We start from the raw sequence: 24,618 nt of genomic DNA, 5'->3' as shown, positions 1-24,618 counted from the left end.
GGCTCGTCAGTCACATATTCTCTAAATTAAATATGAGGACTGTAATTTTACGACCTCGTAAAATGATGAATCTACGTAATCTAATGGTATTAGAGGAGGTTAGCATAATCATGCTTGGGAAGAAAGCATACGTATTTGGGTAGCGTCACCACATGATCTCCAGATTCATTTACGATAAAATGACAGTATGATATTTATTACTTATGATAGCCACTAAGAAATTAAAGCCTCAAACGTGACCCAAAAACATACAAGTTAATGGAAGAGAATGTTCTTGGAATCATGATGATCAATTGAAAGAATCTGGCGATGGACAAACACTAGCTTGACGGCTGATATTCATGAGCCTCTATCCTTGACCACTTTCTAACACAAAAACCACACAGTTACTCAATTGTCTCTCACTTTTGTATCGTCGTATAATATAATATATTATAATATAATATAAATGAGTTTGTTTATATTGTTAGTTGTCACACTTCGGTTGGATAAAATACTTGAAGTTGTATATATATATGGTCTTAGATAATCCTCTCTCCTTGAGCTACCTTTTGGGGTTGATTTAGGTCCAAGTTTCAATCTTAACATATATAACATAAAAAGATGTAGTAGAAAGAAGTCTTCAAATTTTGACCCCCTCACTAATAATTTGTGTATTATTATTACATTATGGTTTTTCATTTCTTAATCTTTTATATATATATATATATATATATATATATATATATATATAAGTGTGTATATATATATATATATATATATATATATATTATATAAGTGTGTATATATATATATATATATTATATAAGTGTGTGTGTGTGAGAACCCGACCATGGTGGCTACACCACAATACTTGTTTTTGGTTGACTTGAGAGTCAAAAACTAATCAAATTTGATCCATCTAGAAGGCCGCGGTAACCTAACAATTTTGTGTCATAATCTATTATTTACACTAAATATTACATGATTTATAATATAATAGTTAATTTATGATATTGGATTTTTATTTATTTATTAATCAATTAATAATAGTAATAATAGATGAGTGAATGCATTGTATTGGGATTTTTTTTTCACTTGAAAAGGCATTTTTGAGTTGGAATGCATTGTACGTGAGAGTCGTGGCACACGAGACCCCCTATAATTAAAAATGAGGAGTATGTCTCAACACGTGTCATTTGTGTGCACGTGTGAATTTCCGCCTCATTTAATTTCTTGTTTGCCAACTAAAAATCATAAAAGATTTTGACATTTTATTGCAATCCATGAATATTTCTTGTCGAGTTATTTTACTAGTACATTATTATAATTCTCGCGATATTTTAATTATTAATAATCTTGTAAATGGTTCGATTTATTAATAAATATGGACCTAACCCTTTTTTATGTAGTGACCATAGGTCCATGATTAAATATGTCAAAATAAATTAATTCCGCTCGTCATATAAATTAAGTTAGTTGAATCGATAATTTCTCAACCTGACAAAATGACGGGCCAACTAACGGTGGTTTGCGCATCTTCCAATACCAACCCCATCAAATTAAACATGAACTTCGCTAAATCTATCGAGCCGGAACATCACATGATTTAAGTAGGTTGAGTTGAAAAAAAAAAACCTATGGTATAATTGTTTGATCCACGACATCCTCAAACCACCACATGAATTAATTAATAATATTAACCCGACTCGCCCATTGTGTCACTCCATAGAACGGTGGTTTTTACTCACAGGCCTTTTGTAAAAGTGAGGCATTTTACATGCCACGCTACATTAATTTATGGGATCTAAAGTTTGAATCTTCTTTAAAACCAATAATACATACATATATTATATATATTTTTTGTTTTTAATTATTTAATATTTTTAAATAGAAAAAATACTACATTTGTTGGTCGAACTCATATTTGATAGAAAGGGATTTCAATGTCTGATCAAATTCAATTAAAATCAGTTGTAAAAGTTTACAAAAAAATAAATAAATATAACAAATCTGCCTAATTGGGGTTCAATTAATCCTCCTGCATTAAATCCCAAAAATGCCTTTAATTATGATTACAATTACTTTGCTTGTGGTATGTCTCCTTTCCAGATAGCATGCAATTAAGATAATTATGTGTTCCCCCACAAATGAGATGGGACTAGGTTTAGTTTACTAGTACTCATCAATATATAATATTTTAAGCCACTCAGGTGCAAAATCTATTCCAAATCATTCCAACTTTTTTGATATTGGAAAGCACAAGTTCATGTAGGATCTATATATCCTTCTCTTCTAATTTTATTTTTAAAAAATTATAGTATTTTAAAAAATATGAATTTTATTTTATAGAATACACAAAATGGCCTACCAAATTTGTATCTATCTACATAAAATTATTCAAAAAATAAAAAATAAAAATCAATTGAGACATCGATGGGAATGTCTATCAAGTCACCATAATCTATTGTCTATTAGAATTGGTTTTTGGTATAGTCTGAAAACACCTGTGATGCTTTTTTTTTTTATTGTGCTTTATATGTGCTAAAAGCTTAAATCAGGAAGATTTTGAATCGTTTGTGATCTTTCATTGGGCGATTTGACGTGAAATATGTATTCGAAACAAGATGATGAGGGTAAGTGCGTGAAATTTAGAGTGGATTGTGTTTATATATTTCTAGATTTGGTTCGTTATTCTAGAGTAAAACATGCTATCTCAAATTGTTCTTCACAAATCTCAGCTGATCAATTATGGAAATTGCATGTCCATAACTTATTTCGATTAGATGTTGTTGCAGAGTTTGATATCAAGCATAATAAATTCAGTGTTGGAATGATAATTAGAGATTCACAGGGTATGACTAAAGTTGCTCATTCTCTTATCATCCGTAATCCGGGTAGTGTCCTTCAATATTCTCAGACTCCAAGAAGGCGGTTTGTGCAGTTCTCAACTCAGATATGGAAGCTTGTTCTTTGGGTGTATTGGCTCTTGAAGCTAATTCTATGTTTCTAGTGAATCATTTTGTGTTGATCAAGCATATGCATCGCTTGACCAATACCGTGACACACTTTCTTGCTTATAGGACATTCAATAGCTACTCAAGTTTATATTGGTTAGATGAAAATATTCCGTCTTGGCTGTCTTGTATTGTGTCCTCGAGATTTACAGATTTGATATAATGAATGTTTAATTTTTTTTTAAAAAAAAAGTATTGCCTTTTGCTTTTTTCTAAATTTGTGGTCCCAAAAAATGTGATTGGTTCCCTTAAAAAAATTATTATAAAAATTAAGGCTGTCACGAATCGGGAGGAGATTTTATAAATGATATAATTTGAGGATACAATTATTTTCCCATAGAAACAAGAGAAAAAAAAAGGGAAAGAAATAGTATAATTGATTATTGTCAACATTTCCACCTGAACTCCACTAGAGGACATGCATGCACAACTTTTCCTAACCAAAATATTACAGCATCATTTTTATTGTTTGTTTCCTTCTTGGATTCTACCAATTTGATTGTTTTTTTAAACTTAAATTGTTGACAACATGATTAACACCACATTAAGCAGTATAATATGTATTATTAAAGTTAAAAAAAATAATAAATCACCCCCGAATTAACAAATAATAAAACCAAATCCAAATTCGAGTCATATTAACAAAAGAATATTGCCCAACACAATAACTTTAGAAGCAAATTGTGGAGTGTATCCCTATTCCCAAAGCAAAATGGAGACAAACTTTGTACGACTAATGAAAGATGGACTATTTTCAAACATTATGTTTATGTTTCCTTTTTACAACACAAGGTTTAATAAGAAACTAATTTAAGGTGTCTAAAGTCTGATATCCATATTGCCCATCTTTTATTGGTCAATTACATGTATGTTAGATATGCAATCTAATTTTCTAAAAATATACCCAATTTGCAATTATATAGAAAGTTCGAAGCCTGGCCAACGGATCGAGGACACGTAGGTTATTTAGCCACCACTACGAATTTTTTAAGGGAACTTAGTATTAGCTTTTTAGGAAAGATGAACATACTTATGATTTTTTTTTTTTGAAGAAATGCTAGTCTAATATTAAACATACTTTTACAAGAGAGGGAACATTTTCATCCAAAGTTCAAAGATTTTGATAAACTTTTATTACTTTCATTAGCTACGTCTTTTCGTCAAAACATGGATGCTCGACTTCATGATAACCGTGGCTAGGGTTGTCGGCGATCTAAATTGAGCTGGGTATGAACTCATTGAGATTAACCGTTTGGTCTACACATCTTTGTTTTATCCGATGTTTGACTCGAATTCTGCCATTATGTTATCTATTTATTCACGTATATATTGATTCATCATCTTTGTATTATAGACTGGTTGATTTGGTTGAGTCTTGTTTGTAAACATCAATGTGACCCAACTGTCTTCATGAAATGAGTAATAATATTATAAAACGTTGCTGACAATTGGGGGTCCAATGTTGCTCTTTCGAGAACAGAATAATATCTCTGATATAATCCCCAACCTCATGAATGAATCCAACTCAACCACTGTCCCAACTTCACAAGATATATTTCTACATGGACAAACAACCCAAGCAAGCAAAACAAAAAAAACAGAGGATTTGTGAGTATGGACAAGATTATTTTAGGGCATACTTAATCGTGGTCCAATTTATGTAATTTCTTTTATAATTGGGAAAGTTGTTGATAACTTGAGTCTCAAACTCAAAACATCAGTCAATTTGTCAGAAAGTTGGTTTCCCTATACCACTCTCATAGGCAACATCTTCTATAACGAGCTTGTCATACATGACTTAGTCCAGTATAATTGACTCAACTAACGTGGTTTGCAAGTATTACGTTAGTCCGAAATTACCCATTACACACTGAACAGTAGCGGTTGCGGGTTCTCAAGTCATAAAAAAAAGGATTAAAAGCATGTGAGTTGTGGGGCAACAATTGAATAGTTCCGCTTCTTTTGATTTGGTTCTATTAACATTTGTTTCGTTTTTTAAATTACTCAAGTGAGACGTTTTTGAAATATTTCAAACCAATATCAACTCAAACTATTTTGTTAAAAAATTAGAAGTGTGTTTTTTAAAATGTCGAGCCAATCTCGATAAAGCTAGAAAAAAATTGAATCTCGAATTTGAAATATAATGATTAGTAAACAATTTATGGACGATATAATATTGTGACTATATAGCAGAGTTGCTTGTTTTCAGCCATAGAACAAACAAAAGAATTATATGCTTATGGTCCATATGTTGCCTTAAACCTTGCCAACATTAATGGAAAGAGCAGAGTTTTCTCAGTTGTCTTTACCTACAATTTTCCTCATTAAGCCAGAGGTCCCAACTCAACATACGGCAACAGCAAATCTCTAGTCCAAGAAAACGAAATGGGCATTTCACCGAACTTCACTTGTCCGTATCGACCCATTGTGAGAGAATCCAGCTATAACAAATACAAGGATGAGCCATCAGTCCCTCTCACAAAATCTCAAGTTTAAGATTTGCTATTATTCTCTTAAAGAGACGAAAACACAACAGTAAGTCAATAAGCCACCATTCAAGCCATAAAATTTTTGACACATTCCACAAATGGCAAAGGTCATCCTTAACATGGTAAATGAGGAATGAGATTATAGATGGTTTTGTCTTTGATCGGGAAAAGGTGAAAATTTGGTGGGAACTGTGTTAAAAAAGTAAAGAAGATCTCTACCAAATCTTCCTTTTTCTGTGATTTTTTATATTCAACTTGGCATGAGTGATTGTGTTTCTTATTTGTACACAAAAGAGCCCAAAAAGAACTAAAAAAGAAACTTGAGAACCATCCATTCGAGTAGGCAGTCTTCATACGGATTCTTCATACTGAAGATAGGTTGACTCTGCATCACGAAATTTCTCTTTAAATTCCCTCTACTCTTCACCCTTTTGTTCGTCTATACTCTACTCTCAACCTCTGCCTTTCCAAGTTCAAAAACACAAAATTTAGAAGTTATTCTTTCTTCCTTTCTTTAGACATCCTGAAGCAAAGAAACATGAAAAAGAATAGCAGTAGTATTTCATTAACTAGAAATCTAGTACCTTTGATAGTATGCTGCTGCATGGCTATCAAACTAAGCCTCTGTTTTTCTAGCCTCGAATCATCATTAAGGGCACTACATATCCAGGGGAGTTTTAGTTTCGATGGGAATGAATTTGCAGCAAAAGATTTTGGAAACCAAATTCATTTCCTTCCTTTTGCTGTTCTTCACCCGAAAAAAGTGTCCGATATCGCCACAACTATACAGCATGTTTGGCAAATGGGTTCGGGTTCTGGGCTTACTGTTGCGGCGAGAGGACATGGCCATTCGCTGCAAGGTCAAGCACAAGCACCACATGGAATCGTAATCAACATGGAATCACTAACTGGGAAAGAAATGACTGTTCATGAAGGAAAATTCACTTACGTCGATGTCTCGGCTGGCGAGCTGTGGATCAATATCTTGCATGAGTGCTTGAAACAAGGGCTAGCACCAAAATCTTGGACAGATTACCTCCATTTAACAGTAGGTGGTACGTTGTCAAATGCGGGAATCAGTGGACAGGCGTTTCGACATGGGCCGCAAATCAGTAATGTCCACCAGCTCGAGGTCGTCACAGGTTTGTGTAATAAAATATATATTATGGCATGATGGTAGATTTCAACATAGAACACGAGTAAAAGTTCAGAAAGAAAATTGCATTGAGAAAATCTCTGCTATATAATAACTTCAAGTTGCTTGTCAAATAATATCTTTCTTTGATCAATTCTCAAACAAAGATTGATTAAATGTAGGAAAAGGAGAAGTGGTAGTTTGTTCGGAAGAGCAGAATGCTGACCTGTTTCACGGAGTTCTGGGCGGCCTAGGCCAGTTTGGCATAATAACTAGAGCAAGAATCGCTCTCGAGCCAGCACCGAAGATGGTAAAAATGCTGTATGCCTGGTCAATAATTATTTTCAATGTTTTTAATGGTCGAACGGTTCACAAGATTTTAATTCAACTTTGCCACAGGTGAAATGGATTAGAGTTCTTTATTCAGACTTCTCCACTTTTGCAAGAGACCAGGAGCACTTAATATCTGCAGAAAACACCTTTGATTATATAGAAGGTCTTGTGATCATAAACAAGACTGGTCTAGTTAATTACTGGAGATCATCTTTCAATCTCCACGACATAACTCAAGCCAATCAGTTCATATCTGATGGAAAGACATTATTTTGTCTGGAATTGACCAAAAATTTTAATCCGCACCAGGCTGATACAATAGACATGGTGAGATTCATGACGAACCAAATAGTTTAGCATTATTTCCGTTTCTAAAAAAATATTGAAATTTCGGAGAGAGAGAGGAATAAATCAAACGTTATTCTAATATCCAAAACCTTTTTTTTGTCTCATGCAGGAAGTTGATTCCTTGTTGTCTCAATTAAACTACATCCCTTCAACACTCTTTATTACAGAAGTTTCATATGTAGAGTTCTTGGACAGGGTGCACACAGCGGAACTGAAACTACGGTCTAAGGGAATATGGGATCTTCCACACCCGTGGCTCAATCTAATTATTCCAAAAAGCCAGATAAGCAGCTTTGCTGACGTTGTCTTCGGCAACATTTTAACGGACACGAATAACGGCCCGGTCCTCGTCTACCCAGTCAATAAATCAATGTAAAGATCTCGCTTAAAAACTCTCAGACAACCAATGTATAAAGCTCTTTCATGTAGTTTCGCCAATAAATCAACGATAATTTATTTTCAGGTGGGACAACAGAACTTCATTTGTACTTCCAGAGGAAGACATTTTCTACCTGGTGGCATTTCTTCCACACGCAGTTCCCTCGTCCACAGAACATGACGGCTTACAATACATCCTAAGTCTAAACAAAAGGATTTTAGATTTCTGTGAGGTTGCCAACTTAGGAGTAAAGCAATATCTGCCTCATTACACTACACGGGAAGAGTGGCAAGCACATTTTGGTCGGCGGTGGGAAATCTTCATGCAGAGGAAGTTAGCCTACGACCCTCTAGCAATACTTGCCCCGGGACAGAGGATTTTTCAGAAGGCCGTGTCCATTTTATGACAGTCAACTTTGGTCATTTGGACAACTGCCTACAGAATGTGCTCAAAGGTTACAATCAATTCACGGCAATCTAATGTGCAGGCCGAGGGGGTTACCAAATTTTAGAAAAGGTCTAGTTTGCTATATTGATAGGATTATGCAAGTTCCATATTTTTTCCCCAATTCTTGGTATTGTATAAAGGTCTCAGACTCAGCCACCAGTTAAATTCTATTGAATTTAAAGAATTATAATCAATAGTTACATACAATGGTATGCTATCATGTTCAATGATAAAAGCATTTACAGTCATCATATTACAGGAAGACAATTCTTTAAGCATCGAATTCAATAACAAGATTGAAGCATTACTAGACAAATTTTAAACTGGTCATCAGTGTTCAAATTCTGAACCAAGTTGATCATTGAAACACTGCGGGCATTGACAGGGAAGTTTGAATCTCAATGAAGTTTACTCAACCCATTGGCTAAAACTGAAACAACCTAATTTAAACTTCATGTGGATACATATGAGGCTGTATAGTATAAAATATACACTAAAAAAAACAACAATTTTCACTTATTTCAGGGAAAAACTAAAAGTACAATGCGACTCTACGTCTAGCACTAGGTAGACCTCATACAATAGCAGTCCTCACTCTGCCATATCTTTCGTTTCATTTCTTCTGCAGCAAACTTTGTTGATATAAAACTAATTGTGACTGCTATGTTTACCAGAGCACTGTATGCTCAATGACCCAAATACATTGTTTAAATATTTGACTTAAATCACCCCTATAAAAATAGCTTCTTCAGGTATCTTTCAATCGATAATAATACATATCTAATAAAATCAGTGCCTACTTTACACTTCCATTATCCTTTTGGCATCAGGTTATTATGTAATCAATTGAAAGTTCATCTTGGACAAAACAAATGAATAGCCAATTTACACAATTCAGGGATATACATGAGATACTGAGCAGCTAGAAATTTCCTTCATTCAACAAACAATGGAAGTGCGTGATAGACCGACCAGTTGAACCACTAAGCAAGTTGTTTGACATGGATCATTCTATTTAATCACAGTACCTTAACATTATATAATGAAACAATCCCCTTCTCAAGATCTATGGTTCAATTTTAATCTGAGCATAACATATGTTCTTAAAATACTTCAATACTTCAAGTGTTTTTAACAAATGCACAAGGTATATACATATATATATGTACACACACGTGCGTACATGAAGTGCTGGCTAAGTTTTGAGTACCGCGAGATCGCTTCATGAGAATATTTGTCATGGAACTTCATAAATAGAAGACTAAAACATGAACTTTTAAAATGAATGCTCGAGAAATCATTTGATGATAGAGAGCACAGAATCTACACCCACCCACAACATGTTATACGATATCATACAGATAGTGGAACATAAAAAGTGAAAAAGGCATAGATTCTTCATACCATTTTTGGATAGTGGAATGTACAGACTTCAGAATTGAAGGTACATCACCAACATTTCTTTTCAACTTCGATTGGAGGATTGTCTATTTCCTGTTGAATAACACTATCCGTTGCTTTTGTGGTGCCAGAATCAAGCATTGTTGGTGAAATGGGCACCAATGCAAATGCCAGAATCTCAAGACCATGCGACTCGACTCATTTTTATTATTGCCAACTTGAAATAGATGTGAGCAAATTGATGGCACTATATCATGCATTGACTGGATTGCTTCAGGGACAGACCCTATGAAGCCTTTTGCCAAAAACCGCACTTGAAAGGCAGGAGGCGTCTACAAGTAGAGTAGGCATGCTTAATGGGCTGTTCAACCCGGAACAGTTCCGGAACAAACCCATTAAGTCCAGTTCAGATCAGAACCTGGCGGCCATAGGGACAGTTAGACAAAGATAGGAATGGCAACAGTTGGAACCGGTCTGGAATTACGAGTTATGACCCGGACCGGATCGGTTCCATGCATAGAAATCGGAACCAGTAGCCCGGTAAGCTCTACTCGACGCATGCTTACCGGGCTACTGGTTACGATGGAACAACAAAGCTGCTATACAAATTGCTGCAAGATAGAATCGTGCAAACGACAACAGAAATTCGAATGTATCCAGTTAATGTGGTCCAAGGTTGAACAAAATCCGATATTCTAATTAAATTGAATTACTTTTTAAAAAACTTGATTTGGATCCGGTCCGATAATGGGATCCGGTCCGCTTCCATCAGTTTCGGAACCGAATTTTTTTTTAAAAAAAAGTATATTTTGTTGTTTAATAATTGTCAATTGTAGTCTTACATATAACAAATAATATATTTAATTTTTAAATGCATTGCATGATAAATGACATGTTTAAATATATGTTGATTGAAGATAAAAACATTGATTTCAATCCTATCTCAACCCATTCCTGTACCTTTCTACTTTGGTCAACAATTCGATTCCCGTTTCGTTTTGACTCAGATGGATTGAATTATATATATACATATATAATTGGGTAAATCCAGAACTATCAATATTGGATTGATTTGATTCCATTATTTTATAATCTGAAACGCTAATTCCGGTCTGATCCAGTAACATGCCTACTATATTGAGCGAGGGATGAAGGTAAATGCAGTATACAGTGGAACCCTAAAAAAGGAAGAAGCATCCATTCCATAATAAGGCAATGGAACGACACGTGTGTGTGGCGATTCCTTTTTTCCTTATGAAAAGTGGGTAATCTTTATATAACATAATTTTATAGATTTTAAATACTAATATATATATATATGAGAAAAGTGTACGTGCGTTGCGCGTGAATGACTAAATTGTTGGAAATATAAGTACGAATTTCGATAATATTTAAATGAATTAAAATATGGCTAATAACATATTGAACGACACGCAGTGTGTGTGGTGATTCCATTTTTCTTGTGAAAAGTGGTAAGCTTTATATAACATAATTTTATAGATTTTAAATACTGATATATATGAAATATTTTATATCATAACTCATTCTGTGAGGACTTGCTACTACTTTTACATTGCGTGAGGAATTCAAAAAATTTAAAATATGGTTAATTTAGTTATAACAGAATATGTACAAAAAAATAATAATTTTATTTTCGAATAATGGGAGTGAAAATCCGAATCACACGTCATTTAAAATACGCAGCATAATATATATTGGTGGATGATACTCACGGGAAATTTAGGATCCGATTCCAGCAAGTGTCACTAGTCCAGACGCAGGTTTTGAAATTACCCTGAGCCTGAAATCACAAATAAGATCGTTATGAGGGGGCCAGGAGGTGTCCTGGCGTAGCCCCTCCAACTCAAGTCAGAGACTGAAGATATATGGGGGAGCAGCTAATGATGCTGCTGAAAACAATATTGAATGAATGAATTAACACTCAGACCTGATATTTATAAGAGAATACCTGGGTCTTTGATGGGCCTGTCTTTCATTTGGGCTTGGGAAGGGCCAGGGGTAGTGGGCCCATCCATGGGGTATCACTTGGGATGAGCCAGGGATAGTGGGCTCATCCATGTGGTATAACCAGTGGAAATTTAATCAAATTTAGAGTTTGAATAAAAATTATGTCTCATGAATGTGGGTGTGTCTTTTAGCTCTCCACATTCTTGAGTTAGTTGAAGAGTTTTAGCTCTTCATATTTTTTAGTTTATGAGAAGATTAATTGAGTTAATTAATCTTGCATGACTATTGGTATGCATTTTGGGGTTTATAAATAGTATTTCATTTCTCCATTTCAAACATATGAAATTCTTATCTCTTTCAAGTATTCTCTTGCATTTCATATTGTTAGCTTTTCATTTGGCCTCTGTTAAAATCTCGATGATAAAGTAAAGATACGTTTTTAGTTCGCTGTAGTAGTGTCTCGTGCTGAGTCACTACTGGTTGTTCTGTTGTATCCTGGGAAAGAGACGTCTTGGAGAACGAATCTGTTTTAAGTACACTGTACTTCGTACATGCCTCGATTTAGTTTACTTCATTTATAGCGTTTCTCTACTGTTTTATCTTCACTATATTGCTAGTTAGTTTTATTGATCAAAATCTTTATGTACTTTACTATTTGATATATTGTGCAACATATATAGCCAGCTCCATCAGCATCAGCTCAAACGACATCGTTGGCTCGAGTAGCCTTTACATGACCAGCTCTTACGCTTTCTTCAAAACGAAAAAAACAATAGAATAATTTAACTTTCATTGAAAACAAGAATCCCTTTCCTTTTCAATAAGGATTTGCACTCATAACTTAGATCATCTACCCAAAAGTTAACTCAGATTTCTTTTGAAAATAAAAAGAAAACGTTTTTCTTCAAGCTCGATCAGGTCCAGTTGGTAACGGTTCGTAACCGAAACAGGGATGCATTTTAGAACAATGGCAACAAGCAAACTTCCTGCTCCTAACACAATGCTCACAATCCATAGTTCTCGGCCCGGCAGTATGGTATCTGCGTACGTAACCAAGAATTCGACTTTTATAACTTGGAACGTCACTGTGGACACCAAAATAAACATGAACAACCCGCTGCTGAGCATGCCACTGAGTATGTTTATCTTCTCCATGTTGCGGCTGTCGATTTAATTGAATATCTAGCATCATGAATCATCAAATGAGAATCTTGAAAAATAATATAAACATAAATCAAGAGTTCAGAAACTCACAGCAAATTTTGGTTGTGTGAGACTTGCATTTACTCTACTTTTCACTGTTGTGTCCGAGTCAGATTCTTGGTCAATGGTTTAAAAGTGTCTCGTAGTGTAGAGGTTATATACCTGGCAAAAGACAAAGGTGTTGAAGATCAGAGTGTTGAGAGTAGCATCTGAATCTTTATCATTGAGTTTGAAGATCCTTTTTCTTTTTCCCATTGAACGACCAATTATATGTTATCAAATCCACATTCCTTCCAACAGGTACTGATCGTGTCAGCATCCGTCATGTGGAGGTTCTCTGGCAAGCGCTAATGCAACAACTGTTTCCATTATCATGTTTACCCATAGCAACTGCACAGTAGTAAGTGGCGCAGAACCTGCAGTTAATACAAGGTCTCTTCCGATATTTGGATGCCATATATGATTGAGAGATCAAATAAGTCCATTCCAATAATGATTGCTGAATGAATTCTACCTGTGATACATGCTTAAAAAAATTTTGTCACGAGAGCCAACTGGATAAATTTTTGGATGTTGATGTATACTGCTCGACCCCATTTTGCTACATTCAGAATGATGTCATTATCTTCAGAAACCTGAAAGATAATGCAGTAGTTTCCTTTATATCATGAAACGAAAAAAATGAGACCTTGACTGGGCTTGTATTTCAGAGTATGTAAAGGACTCGAGTTTTTACAAATGTTGAGGTTCGATTTTATATTCGATTCTTGAGTTTGAGATTGAGTATAAATATATTATCGAGATTCAGTTCCTACGGAATCACAAACCTCAGTTACTGCTATACCCATGGCCAGTTCAATATCTGCCTCATGAAGAGCAGGAGCATCATTAGTTCCATCACCTGTCACGGCAACAGCATCTTTAAATTCTTTCCTCAAGAGGGTAACGAGTTTGTGTTTATCTGATGGTAATGACCGTGCCATACATAACCTGCAAAATAAGTTTTTTTCAAAGATTTATACCGATAATCCTACATTGTCACACCGAATTAGTATTCTAGACTAATGTCAAACCTGTAGTTTTGGTATTATCTCCAGCATTTCCTGCGTACTTTTATCCCGAAAATAAAGGCCTTCTATGGCTATGCCATCCATCACTCAATATACCACATTCTCTAGCTATGGCCTTGGCTGTATTGATGTTATCTCCAGTCACCATTCGCACGGTAATTCCAGCATTCAAACAAGTCTTTACGGCTTCTTTTACACCAGGACGCACTGGATCCTTAATCCCAGTTACTGCTAAAAGCAGGGACGATCCAGGAATAAGAGTTGGGGTGGGTTTGAACTCAATATGATAAATTATATATTATTAAAAAAAAAGTATATTATATCGTTCAACGAAGTTGTGTCTTACGGGATTTTAAAACAGAAAATTCATCAATAATAGAATTTACATCAATATGTTTAGCTAAATCTCTTTCAATATAGAGGGTCAAACAATCGGCAAGAAAGTCATCCTCCATTTTATTGCGAAGTGCCGTCTTCACATGCTTCATTGCTGAAAAAGCCCGTTCAATAGTGGCAGTAGACACAGATAATGTCAAAACAAGATGAATCAATCTAGTCAACATAACATAAACACTTGACCGTCCACTCTCGGTCAATTGCTGACACAACTCAACAAGTGTAGAAATCTTTAAATTCTGCATCACATCGAGTTTATAAATGTATCAATGCATACTTCAAAACAACAATTTCTTGATCTGTGAAATCTCCATGATAAAACTTCTTCGCAAGCTTGCAAATATCATCATTGTTAAATGAGTCAAATGAATTTTTAGGATCTAAAGCTATACTAAGAGAAAGAAGTTTCATCGATAACTCATTGAACCGAGTATTTAACTCCATCAAAATGAAATTTATTGCTGCATTAAAAACATCAAAGTGGTAATGATGTTCTATTGAATAAACCGTCGCTAATTAAAACCGCCGATCTACTTTTTTTTTATTTTTTAATAATTTAGCGACGGTTTTAGCAATAACCGTCGCTAATATTTGCGACGGTGTTTGATAAAACTGTCGCCGATCCACATCGGCGACGGGTTTACTAAAACCGTCGCAAAGGTAGCGACGGTTATCAAAAAACCGTCGCTAAAACCGTCGCTAAATAGGGCTGGGCTACAGTCCAGTATAGCCCTAGCGTAGATCCGTCTATGGCTAAAAGTGTGCAGTTATCATCAGGGATTGATTCATCAGATGACTTGTACATATCCTTAAAAGCTATGCAAAGTGTTCTAAGAGCTTCAGTGGCAAAACCATTAATAACATTTGTGATGTCCTTTTTCTGTTCATGAGATAAAGGCACTAATTCCCCCTTCTTTCTTACAATCTTCTCACCCATTTCAAGAACGTACAATTTCCGATGCGCCTTTAAGGAATGCCTGACTCCCACCACCGAGATTTCCCAGCAGAACCGACATTTTCTTCTTGACTGAATTAAAAGGGTGATTTTCAAGATTTTGAATTCTCGTTTTCATGCATCAAAGTCCCTTTCAAGTAGCAGCCCAAACCAAAGTAATGCTGTATTCAGAAATAAAAACTATAGAAGTCAAATGATAAAAGTACATCACTATTTATTTCTTAATTAATCCACATTTTGTTTTTATTTTTTGTTACAATATGAATTATCGATAATAATTCATTACAGCTAAATTAATCTTATTATGTGTAGTTTACCCGTAAAGCATGGATCCATTGGGACGAGAAGAAATCTACACGTCCACTTCCGACCTGGGCTTTCCAGCCATAGAATGAAAATATAATCACTAGGCCCAGCCCACATTGGCGAATAATGAATTGACAAGCACCTTATCTTCCGTAATTCTCATAAAGTTGGAGGGGCGAAGAGAAATTTTAGTAAAGCAATGTCACCAAGGCACTCTCTCCCAGATATTCTCGGGTCCTTTTGCTTCCCACATGTGCACGGGTAACTCTTTCCCAATTTGATTCTCAAAACACCTTATCACAATGCATAAACAATAGACCTTGTTCATCTCTCTTATCTCACACACAAATCCAAAAGCAGGTGACTTCTTGGATTTGAGTTTTATAACTAAAAATTCATTCTCATATTAAATAGTAAGTTTACCATATATTTTAACTACTTACTTTTTCACAAAAAATATTAAGAAAACCTCCATCAAGTGATGTCATGGGTGCTAGTACTTAGGTCGAGCACTCTCGGCCAAGACGCTACTCGAGTTTGATCGATTACTCGATCATTTTGAGTGTCCAAATAAAAAAAAACTATTATTCGGCTTCAAGTGACTTTATAATCAATTCAAAGTTCTGTAACAATCTCAGTTTTAATATTGAGTTTCTATTTGTTGCATTAGTTTGAGAGGACTATAATAATAAAGGTAAAAATTTGTATGAGACGGTCTCACGAGTCGTATTTTGTGAGACATATCTCTTATTTGGGTCATCCATGAAAAAATATTACTTTTTATTGTGAATATTGGTAGGATTTACCCTGTCTCACAGATAAAGATTTGTGAGACCGTCTGACAAAAGACATACTCAATAATAAAATAGTGAAGAGGGACTGGTCACATGGCCATTTGGTGGAATGGACCCAATCAACATTGGATGTAATTTTAGAGAACATATGCAAAGTCATCTCCCATGTGGATGAGGTACTTTTTGTGACCCTTCTTGGAGGATTAGTATTTTCCCTAAAGTATCATAATTTTTAATAAATTTATACGTTCTATTTAAAATTTTTATTCGAAAGCCTCACTCTTCCTCCATTCATCCTCACCATCTCATTATTATTATTATTTTTAAAAAAATAAAACAATCCGAATTTATATTAAAAAAATCAGCAGGAATGAAATTTTTTGCCACACAAATTTATGTGAATCTTATACTTTTTTATAAAAAATAAAACAAATAGTTTCAATTAAAAAAAATGTGTCATATCATGCAAAATGAGACATCAACGGCTAAGTGACAAAACTCTTGGACAATATAAAAATATTAAAAGCTATCTTATGCTAATGCCGTAATCATACTCAGAAAAGGACAGTAATCATTACCAATTATTTAAGGAAAAAAGTAGAAAGACTATTTCCCTGACTTTTTCTTTCATAATCACAATAATAATTAATGTCACATTTTTACTTCGTTCGTTGAGATATAAAAAAATTAATTATTTGTTCATATATCAGAAAAATTACTCATCTCGGGCATAGAGGAACTCGACCAAAACCAGCATCTATATCAGAGAGGGACCAAACACAAGTAAAAATATTCCAATTTTGCAGAATAATTCGACATACAAATATTCATGAGTTTTTGGTTTATTTAGTAGCAGAGATGTAAGATTAAACACGAGAATATAAATCTATAAATTTCTTGTAATAGTATATTTATTATATTGATCAGCCGCATAAAATATCCGCATCAGCTATACATCGACTTCGTTTATATATAGGAAATCTTGATTTTCTGGAATTATACAGTGGGAGATCGAAGCCATCAATGGCGACGAAAGAGAAAAATTACAGCTCCAAGATAAAGTGTTAATCCTTTGGTCTTTGAGTAAGATGGTGACTATCTTTTTATACCTGTGATCCAACGAGATTTCAGCTAAGATGTGAAAGGAGACCGAAACATACAGTACTGCAGCATATATTTATATTTATATATATATATATAACGAGAGCGAGCAGAGGAAAAAGATGATGTCCCACTTCCTTTGCTGCCTTTATATATGCATATTTTGTTTTGTAATAAGTAGTATATATAGTATTTATTAGTTATGTAATGGTGGTGGTTCCAACGGCTGTTGAGGTGGTGACAAGGGCGGCAACCGTGGTGATGGTATCGTGCTTTACATGTAAGAATCTTTATCCTGTCCAAAAAAGAAAAACAACCATGATCACTTATTTCGCATTCCCCCCCTCGAAAGAGACGCGGGATATGGTTCTTGAATTAGGTGAAGGAATGAATACGAGTTTTGATGAAGACTTGAATAATTGCTGGGTCTTACCTTGAATAAGGTGGTTGGAGAGCAACAAGTTATTTAAGCCTACATTCCAATGGTCTCATGACCAGAAGCAAACCTACATCAAAGTCATGTGTGATTTTTCTAGTAATAATTAATGCTGCTGCGCAATAATAGTTCAACAAAATGATTAGAGTAATGTAATATACCTAGGAACATGGAAGTAACATGATTTGAATGGAGTAATTTCAAGTGAAGTAGAGGGGAACAAAGTTGGACAGGTGATCAAACTGTCATCCTTCAAAGCTGGTGTAGGATTGAATCCATTCTCGTCTGCAGTCTCCACCACGCTGTTAGAGAACGTTGTACAGTCACCGGCAGCAATAGATGTAGCGAAGGGGCTATCCGGGAGGTTGTGATCCGAGCTGTATTTTTTGATAGTTTTAATTAGTTTTAGTACATGGATGCACAATATAATGATACGGACTATCAGATCTACATCATTTGACTAGAGAGAGCTAAAACCTTTCTTGTAGTAAATCACATTCTTTAGAGGGGATTTCCTTCCCGTTGTCGCTTTCACTTTTGAGAAAAGAATCTTTATTCTCAACCGTGCTTTCGGTAGGATTATCGGTCTCGTTGGCATAAACATTTACCGGATATGGAATTGTCCCATTCGGGCTATTCCCTGCAATAACATAGTTCCACATGTTCAATCTCCATAGATGGATTATGCAATTTCAGAGAAAATGGGATCTAGTAAAATGGGAACCTTCCAATTTGGCTTCCGGGCTGCTTCTATCAGAATGGACCATGCTTTGATTGTAAAAGGCTGGCGAGTATGCGGACGGTGAAAAAATGGCACCGTTGGAGAGGGTACGGTTGTGGTTATTCCTCTTCATATCAAGAAGCTGTAGGCTCATAAGTCTCTTATTCTGTAGTTCAATGGCTTGTTCCAAGTCGGCTTGCTCCTCTAATTTTCTTCTCCATAATATATCCTGAGTATTGTACAGCATTCTTGCACCTAATGTGCAGCCAAAGATTACAATATATGTATGAGAAATTGCCAAATTGCCATTTTTGGAAATCCAAACAGTGATAGTCAAGCGTATAAAGATATATTGTGTGTTGGACCACCCACTAGGATCACGAGCTTCTGGAAAGATTGATCAACAAAATTGTACTAAAAGTGCCCTGCGATTGCAGCTTCAAAATCCTTTATGCAATCCCGTTGGCTCACATAGCGCAATCGAATATAATTAGTTATCGGATTATATTTCCCAATGATGGGGAGCGGGCAAGCATAAAGCAATTGTTTGATCATCCATAATTGGTTTGAACCTTACCAAGGTGAAGATCGAAATGATCTCTAGATTCAAGACCGATAGGGCTACCACATGCATTGAATTCGCCCCTTTCCATTTGTAGTCTCCTGCAACAACATAACATTAGCAAGAATTCAAGAATCTTGCACCCTATACTACATAACGAGAAACAAATAGGAATAAAAAGGTCAACAAATCAAATCACCTATGCTTATCTGGGATTTTGCCCTTCTCTTTGTACGGCTTCACGAGAACTCGAGCATCGCATACGAAATGAGGATTACCCTTAGCAAGAATGAGCTTCACCGTTTCTGGATAATCGAATGTGACAAAACCAAACATCCTCTTCAGCTGATATGGAATCCTTACATCTTGGACATGGCCCGAAAATACTTCAAGGTCAAAGAAAAATACATAAAAAAAACAAATCCCAAAAGCTGGATTAGCTTAGAAATGCAAGAATTCAACTTCATTTATTTCAAGAAAATATAATGCACCTAAAGTAAGTGGAAACGTCTTCTTCTTTGAAAGTGCTGTCAGCATGGAAATGTTAGGTAAATTTGCCTTGAACCAGGATTCACTATTCCAAGGTCACCTCTTTCAAGTCTGTTTCTGCTAGACTTGTAGATACCTTCGGCCATCATCAATGCTCTAAAAAAAAGACGTAAGAAGGAAGTGATATAAGATCTATAAGGTAAAACATTGTTAATTTTTTTTTTATAAACCTCGGACTGTCGGCAGGAAATTGCTGCTGCAGAAGAAAATTCATGCATTTGTTTGTGAGCTGCGGAGAAAAAGAAGCCTGCCGCTGCAGTTGAGTTGACTTTGACCGGAGGAAATCTTGACACTGCTGCTCCATCATCTCAAACTTACTAGGCTGAACCCACGGCCACAGCTCCACCTTCCGCCGCCACAGAACCGCCACCGTCGCCGCCGTGATGAAAGGGCAGCTGGCACCATTCTTGCAGTACCCTCTAGCGTAGTACAAACAAGGCTTCCACCCAAACCCTCCTCCACCCAGATCATCGGACCCCATGCAGATGTCATTCACAGAGCAGCTCCTCCGGTGGACCGCAGCGGCACCACCCCAGCTGCCGTCATAAGGACGCAAGTAAACGGGGTCGGTTCCATCATTCAGGAAAGACAACTGTTCTTGAAGCTGAAGCTCGTCGATCAAATCCACCTCTCCATTTGTACAAAAAGGAGCAGCAGAAGAGTTCATAGTAGATGGCGAGCTGCCATTAATGTAACCACCAGGACTGATTAAATCATCTGAGCTCTGAAAATCCGAGAAGCTGGAGCTTATACTAAGTGGAGAAGGAAGATTCAAACCACCAAGAACCCTAGATGAAGCAGAAGAGCAAGAATTCTGCCTTGAAAGAGTTGACAAAGGGTTGCTAAGAGTTGAAGGAGACGGAGGAGTTGATGGGAAGTTCGATGACACTAAACCAAATTCTTTTCTTGCTTTAAGAATCACAGAGTGTAGCAAAGATTCAGGGCCAAACGCTAAGCGGATCATTTCTTTCTCCCCATGATCTTGTATCAGCAAGACCCCCATGATTTTAGAAGCATTTTCAGGGTCTAAACTTTGGATTCTCTGAAAGACGATCTTTGTTGCTTCATATGGTTCCATGCTTACTCTTAGGGTTGGTAGCAGATTTCACTCCAACCCTTCCCAAATTTTGTACCTTTATGTGAGCAAAGATTGCAGAAAGTAAACGGGTGAAAAAAAAATTCTTTCTTTTCTTGCTTCCACGATCACACCCACCAGCTGTAAATTAGAGTACCATCAGTTGTCCACTACCTGCAGCAAATCATAAAAAGAAGAAAAGGGAAGTGTTAAATAAAGGAGTATTTCCTTTGAGGAAAGGTAAAGAAAAGGAAAAAACCATTCAAAGTTGCCTCTCCGCACACAAAAAAACACAGTAGTTGAATTTCTTAATGAAGAAATACAATTAATGACAGTTTCATCATCAAACACAGGATAATGATGATGATGAAAGATCTCAAGATTCAAGAAAAACCTTCCGAGTCAAACAAACATAAACACGAGAGCTTGCTCCGAAAACCAAGTATCACATCTAAAAGATTTCATCTTTCTTCCTACTATATTTCTTTTTTTTCCTCTCTTCGTTCAAGTTTTCAAATGTCTGTTATCAATGGAAGTAACTAACAAAAGCCAAACCACCGTCTTCTCTCCTGTGCCGCTGTGCCTTCAAGATTCAGAAGCGGTTTGACAGTAACGACAGCATCATGCAAGGGACAGAACAATTAATTCAGTATATGGAAAAAGAACCCACCCAAGATTCACCCTCGTGTTAAATGGGCAGTTGATTAAAATAAAAACAGTGAAATAATTCAAAAGCTGTAAATTTTTAATTATCGTGAATTGACTGCACTTAAATTACACCATCCCTTTCTCCTTTTTTTTTAAAAAAAAAATCTTTGAAAGAGAGAATTGATGAGGCGCTTGGAGAGTCGTAGAGTCGTCCTTTTTAGATCTGTGTACCATATAGTGCACGTTCTCTCTCTGACACACAAACACTCACTATTTTCCATTTTTTCTCTTCTTTTTGAGCTGCTTTGGGCGGTGAACCCTTACATGCAGACTCGGGAGCGTCGCGTGCACGCGTTAATGGTGCTTATTTGGGGCAAGTCATACGCGGGTCCGGGTTTGGGTACCAAATTAGTGGCGATTCGGGTATTCGTTAATGACAATTAACATTCTCTTGTATGATAATAATATTACACTTTTATTTTTTGTTTTTTTTAAATTTCAACACATACTTTTATTTTTATTTTTTTATTTCAACAATTCAAATATCAAGTTAATTTTTTCATAATTTGTCAAATTTCACTTTAGTCAATCGATAATGATAAAAAAAGACGGTACACACACGCATCATGTGTGTAAAATAACTAGTATATATTATACCTGCTATATTACATCTAACATGAGTTTAAAGAACAATAATAAATTACATGTAATCTATATTAAATTTGAAGTACATATACTAATTGATTCGATCTGTAAATATGATATCAACAACAAATTACAAAATTAACCTAGAAAGTATACATTTATTTCCCATGTTGAAAGAAAAATCTGTCAAAATAAAAAATACATTATGTTCCACTATCTGATTAAGTCACTCCCAATTTAAAAATAATAAATTTTTTTTATCAATTTCTTCCACTTCATTATATTCATGTTTCTTTATTCCTTATCTTCTTTTTTAAAAAAAAAACATTATTTTCTCAAATTTCGGAACCAACAAATCTGTAATTCTGGCTCATTTTTGTGAATATATGCCTCAAAACACTTATATTTAATGTATGTTTTTTTAAAAAAAAAGTCAAAACTAATACTTGATGGGTTTTTAGTGTTTTACATTATTATTTTTTATAATTAAATTTCTGTTTATGTTATTCATATTGTTCGAATATGTGGTTTTGTGTAAAAAAAAATATGATTATTAAAATTAAAATTTTATATGATTATTTGATTGTGACATTTATTATTGTTGTGTGTGAAATTGTTATTTTTTTTGTTTGAAATATCAAGAATTAGTCTTGCTTTCAATTTATTTTACAAAAGAATTTGCATTTCACAACGTGGCGGGTTGAGTTATTTCCAACCCGTACGAATTGGGGGCCCGGCCTTGTTTGATCGGGGACCAGGGCGGGCAATCCCATTTGAATATTTGATAGCCTTACAACTCATATATAATATGACAAAAAAGTTTTTTAAAATAGATTTCTGATTGAAAAATATTATTTTTTATTATTAAAATATATTTTTTACCACATGACGTTTTTTTTAAATTGTGTTATTAATAAATAATGTGTGATATATATCGATTTGAGTTAAATATATTATTTTTTATGTCAAATTATTGTTTTTCACTACATATATAAACTGGATTGATATGTCTCACGAATATAGATACGTAAGACAATTACACATTAGACGTGCTCATAACATTAATATACCTTGTGGCTAGTATTGTGTCATCTACCAAAATGTTAAATACTTATATCTGAGAGCTAGGAATGGAATAACTCAACTGGCAATCAACTTTTTTTTAAGTTTATATTCGTATGCTCTCTTAGGTTTTGATATAAAATTCAATATCATTCATAATTAATTTTGCAGTATTTGATATTTCTTATGTAATAGTCCAATAAACAATCATTAATTCTTATGCTACAAATTAAAGTATTTTAACTTATTTTGTCACGTACATTAAAAAGGATTGTTAATGAGAATTTAATCAATTAAAGCCATTTTGTATTATTTTGTATATTGATGAATCCACGTTTACTCAAATAGAATTAAATATCGATGTTTTATAATCGAATCGGTGATCGAACATGTCTATCTAAAAAAGTGGTTCAACCGGTCAGAACAATTCAATCCGACGGTCAAAAAAAAAACTATTATTTTATATAAAACAATAATATAATATAAAAATAACATATTTTAAATTCTTAATATCTTAAATATGTATTTAAATAATTAAAAAATATTTATGAAAGTTTAAAATCTAAAAAAATACATATAATTAAATATAATTATATCTATATATTTTAGACAAAAAATAAATCAATAAGCTATAATACTAATAAATAATATTTTTTACAAATTTCAAAATCCAAATATATATATATATATATATATATATATATATATATATAAAATTAAAAATAAATTTAAAACTCATTTATTGTTCTGTCTTTTGTTACATTATTGAATTTATTTATAGAAATGTCCTACGTGATTTAGATGTTTCGCGTAAAAATGCATTATGTTTGGGAAACTCGAAAATAGTAAGATTTTTATATGTATTAAATAAAATAACCTTTTCTTTCTCATTATTCTATATATTGGAATTGATATTCGAAAAAGATTAAAGTTCTATTAAAAAAAAACTTTGTATTAATTATTTCAAGATAGAAGTTATAATAGATTACAGTGAACACTTGCCTTGTTGACGATTTTGTAATGCTAACAAAATCGAGTAAAAAATAAATATATTTCGTGCATCCGTTATCGTATTACACTGTATATTTAATAGTCTTTTATATATTCGATTTTATAAAAAATCGAATATATCTTTTATAAAAAATATGAGAATAAGCTCTTGTAATCGTTCAATATTGAGTAACCTCCCTCTCTTGTAAAAAAACTCTAAAACTCTTATATTTGTTTAGATTCGGAAAAAACTCATTAAAACTCAATGTTGCAAGATTTGGAATTCATAAATTTGAAGAAAAACGGATATAAGTCAATATTAAAAATTGACTACAAAAAGAACCACAAATCTGAAAAAGAAAATATATATTACCAAAGTTACCTTCTTTTTTTATCTTATTTTATAGGATAATTAATTTTTCAAATTTTTATCATACTCGAATAATTTACCTTTGTAATCTCTTTCTTATGGTTATTATATAATAAAACTTTCAATTGTTAAACATAATTAAGATGTAATTATAATAGTGGTTATAATTATAATTATTATAATAATGATTACAATGATTAGTGTTATGAGTCCAAAACATTAAGTGGTGAGACAAAGTA

General features: G+C 34.2%; 1 protein-coding gene, 1 long non-coding RNA gene and 2 pseudogenes across 3 annotated transcripts; 1 reads left to right on the top strand and 3 right to left on the bottom strand.

Annotated features, from left to right (window-relative positions):
* Positions 1-5,813: 5,813 nt before the first annotated feature.
* Positions 5,814-10,147, bottom strand: LOC140826754 (uncharacterized). Of its 2 annotated transcripts, XR_012116866.1 has the most exons (5): positions 9,532-10,147; positions 6,847-7,086; positions 6,435-6,611; positions 6,070-6,338; positions 5,814-5,948 (listed from the first exon to the last, which is right to left on the bottom strand). It is a non-coding gene; the product is annotated as an uncharacterized lncRNA (long non-coding RNA). The 2 variants fall into 2 exon arrangements; XR_012116865.1 differs by having other exon boundaries at positions 6,435-7,086.
* LOC140826753 (cytokinin dehydrogenase 9-like) lies at positions 5,946-8,295 on the top strand. The gene is made up of 5 exons (XM_073189251.1): positions 5,946-6,627; positions 6,803-6,930; positions 7,020-7,280; positions 7,411-7,673; positions 7,765-8,295. Exons 1-5 carry the CDS (start codon positions 6,024-6,026, stop codon positions 8,084-8,086), a joined length of 1,578 nt encoding a protein of 525 aa, XP_073045352.1. The 5' UTR covers positions 5,946-6,023; the 3' UTR covers positions 8,087-8,295.
* A 2,074-nt stretch (positions 10,148-12,221) lies between the features above and the next one.
* On the bottom strand, positions 12,222-15,239 carry LOC140826752 (probable calcium-transporting ATPase 6, plasma membrane-type; annotated as a pseudogene).
* A 1,862-nt stretch (positions 15,240-17,101) lies between these two features.
* Positions 17,102-21,247, bottom strand: LOC140826751 (zinc finger CCCH domain-containing protein 23-like; annotated as a pseudogene).
* Positions 21,248-24,618: the final 3,371 nt, after the last annotated feature.

This window comes from Primulina eburnea, chromosome 3 (assembly GCF_022965805.1).
Source record: "Primulina eburnea isolate SZY01 chromosome 3, ASM2296580v1, whole genome shotgun sequence".
Lineage (NCBI taxonomy): Eukaryota > Viridiplantae > Streptophyta > Magnoliopsida > Lamiales > Gesneriaceae > Primulina > Primulina eburnea.
Note: the sequence above shows the minus strand (reverse complement) of the source record. Positions and strands in the feature narration are given on the sequence as shown.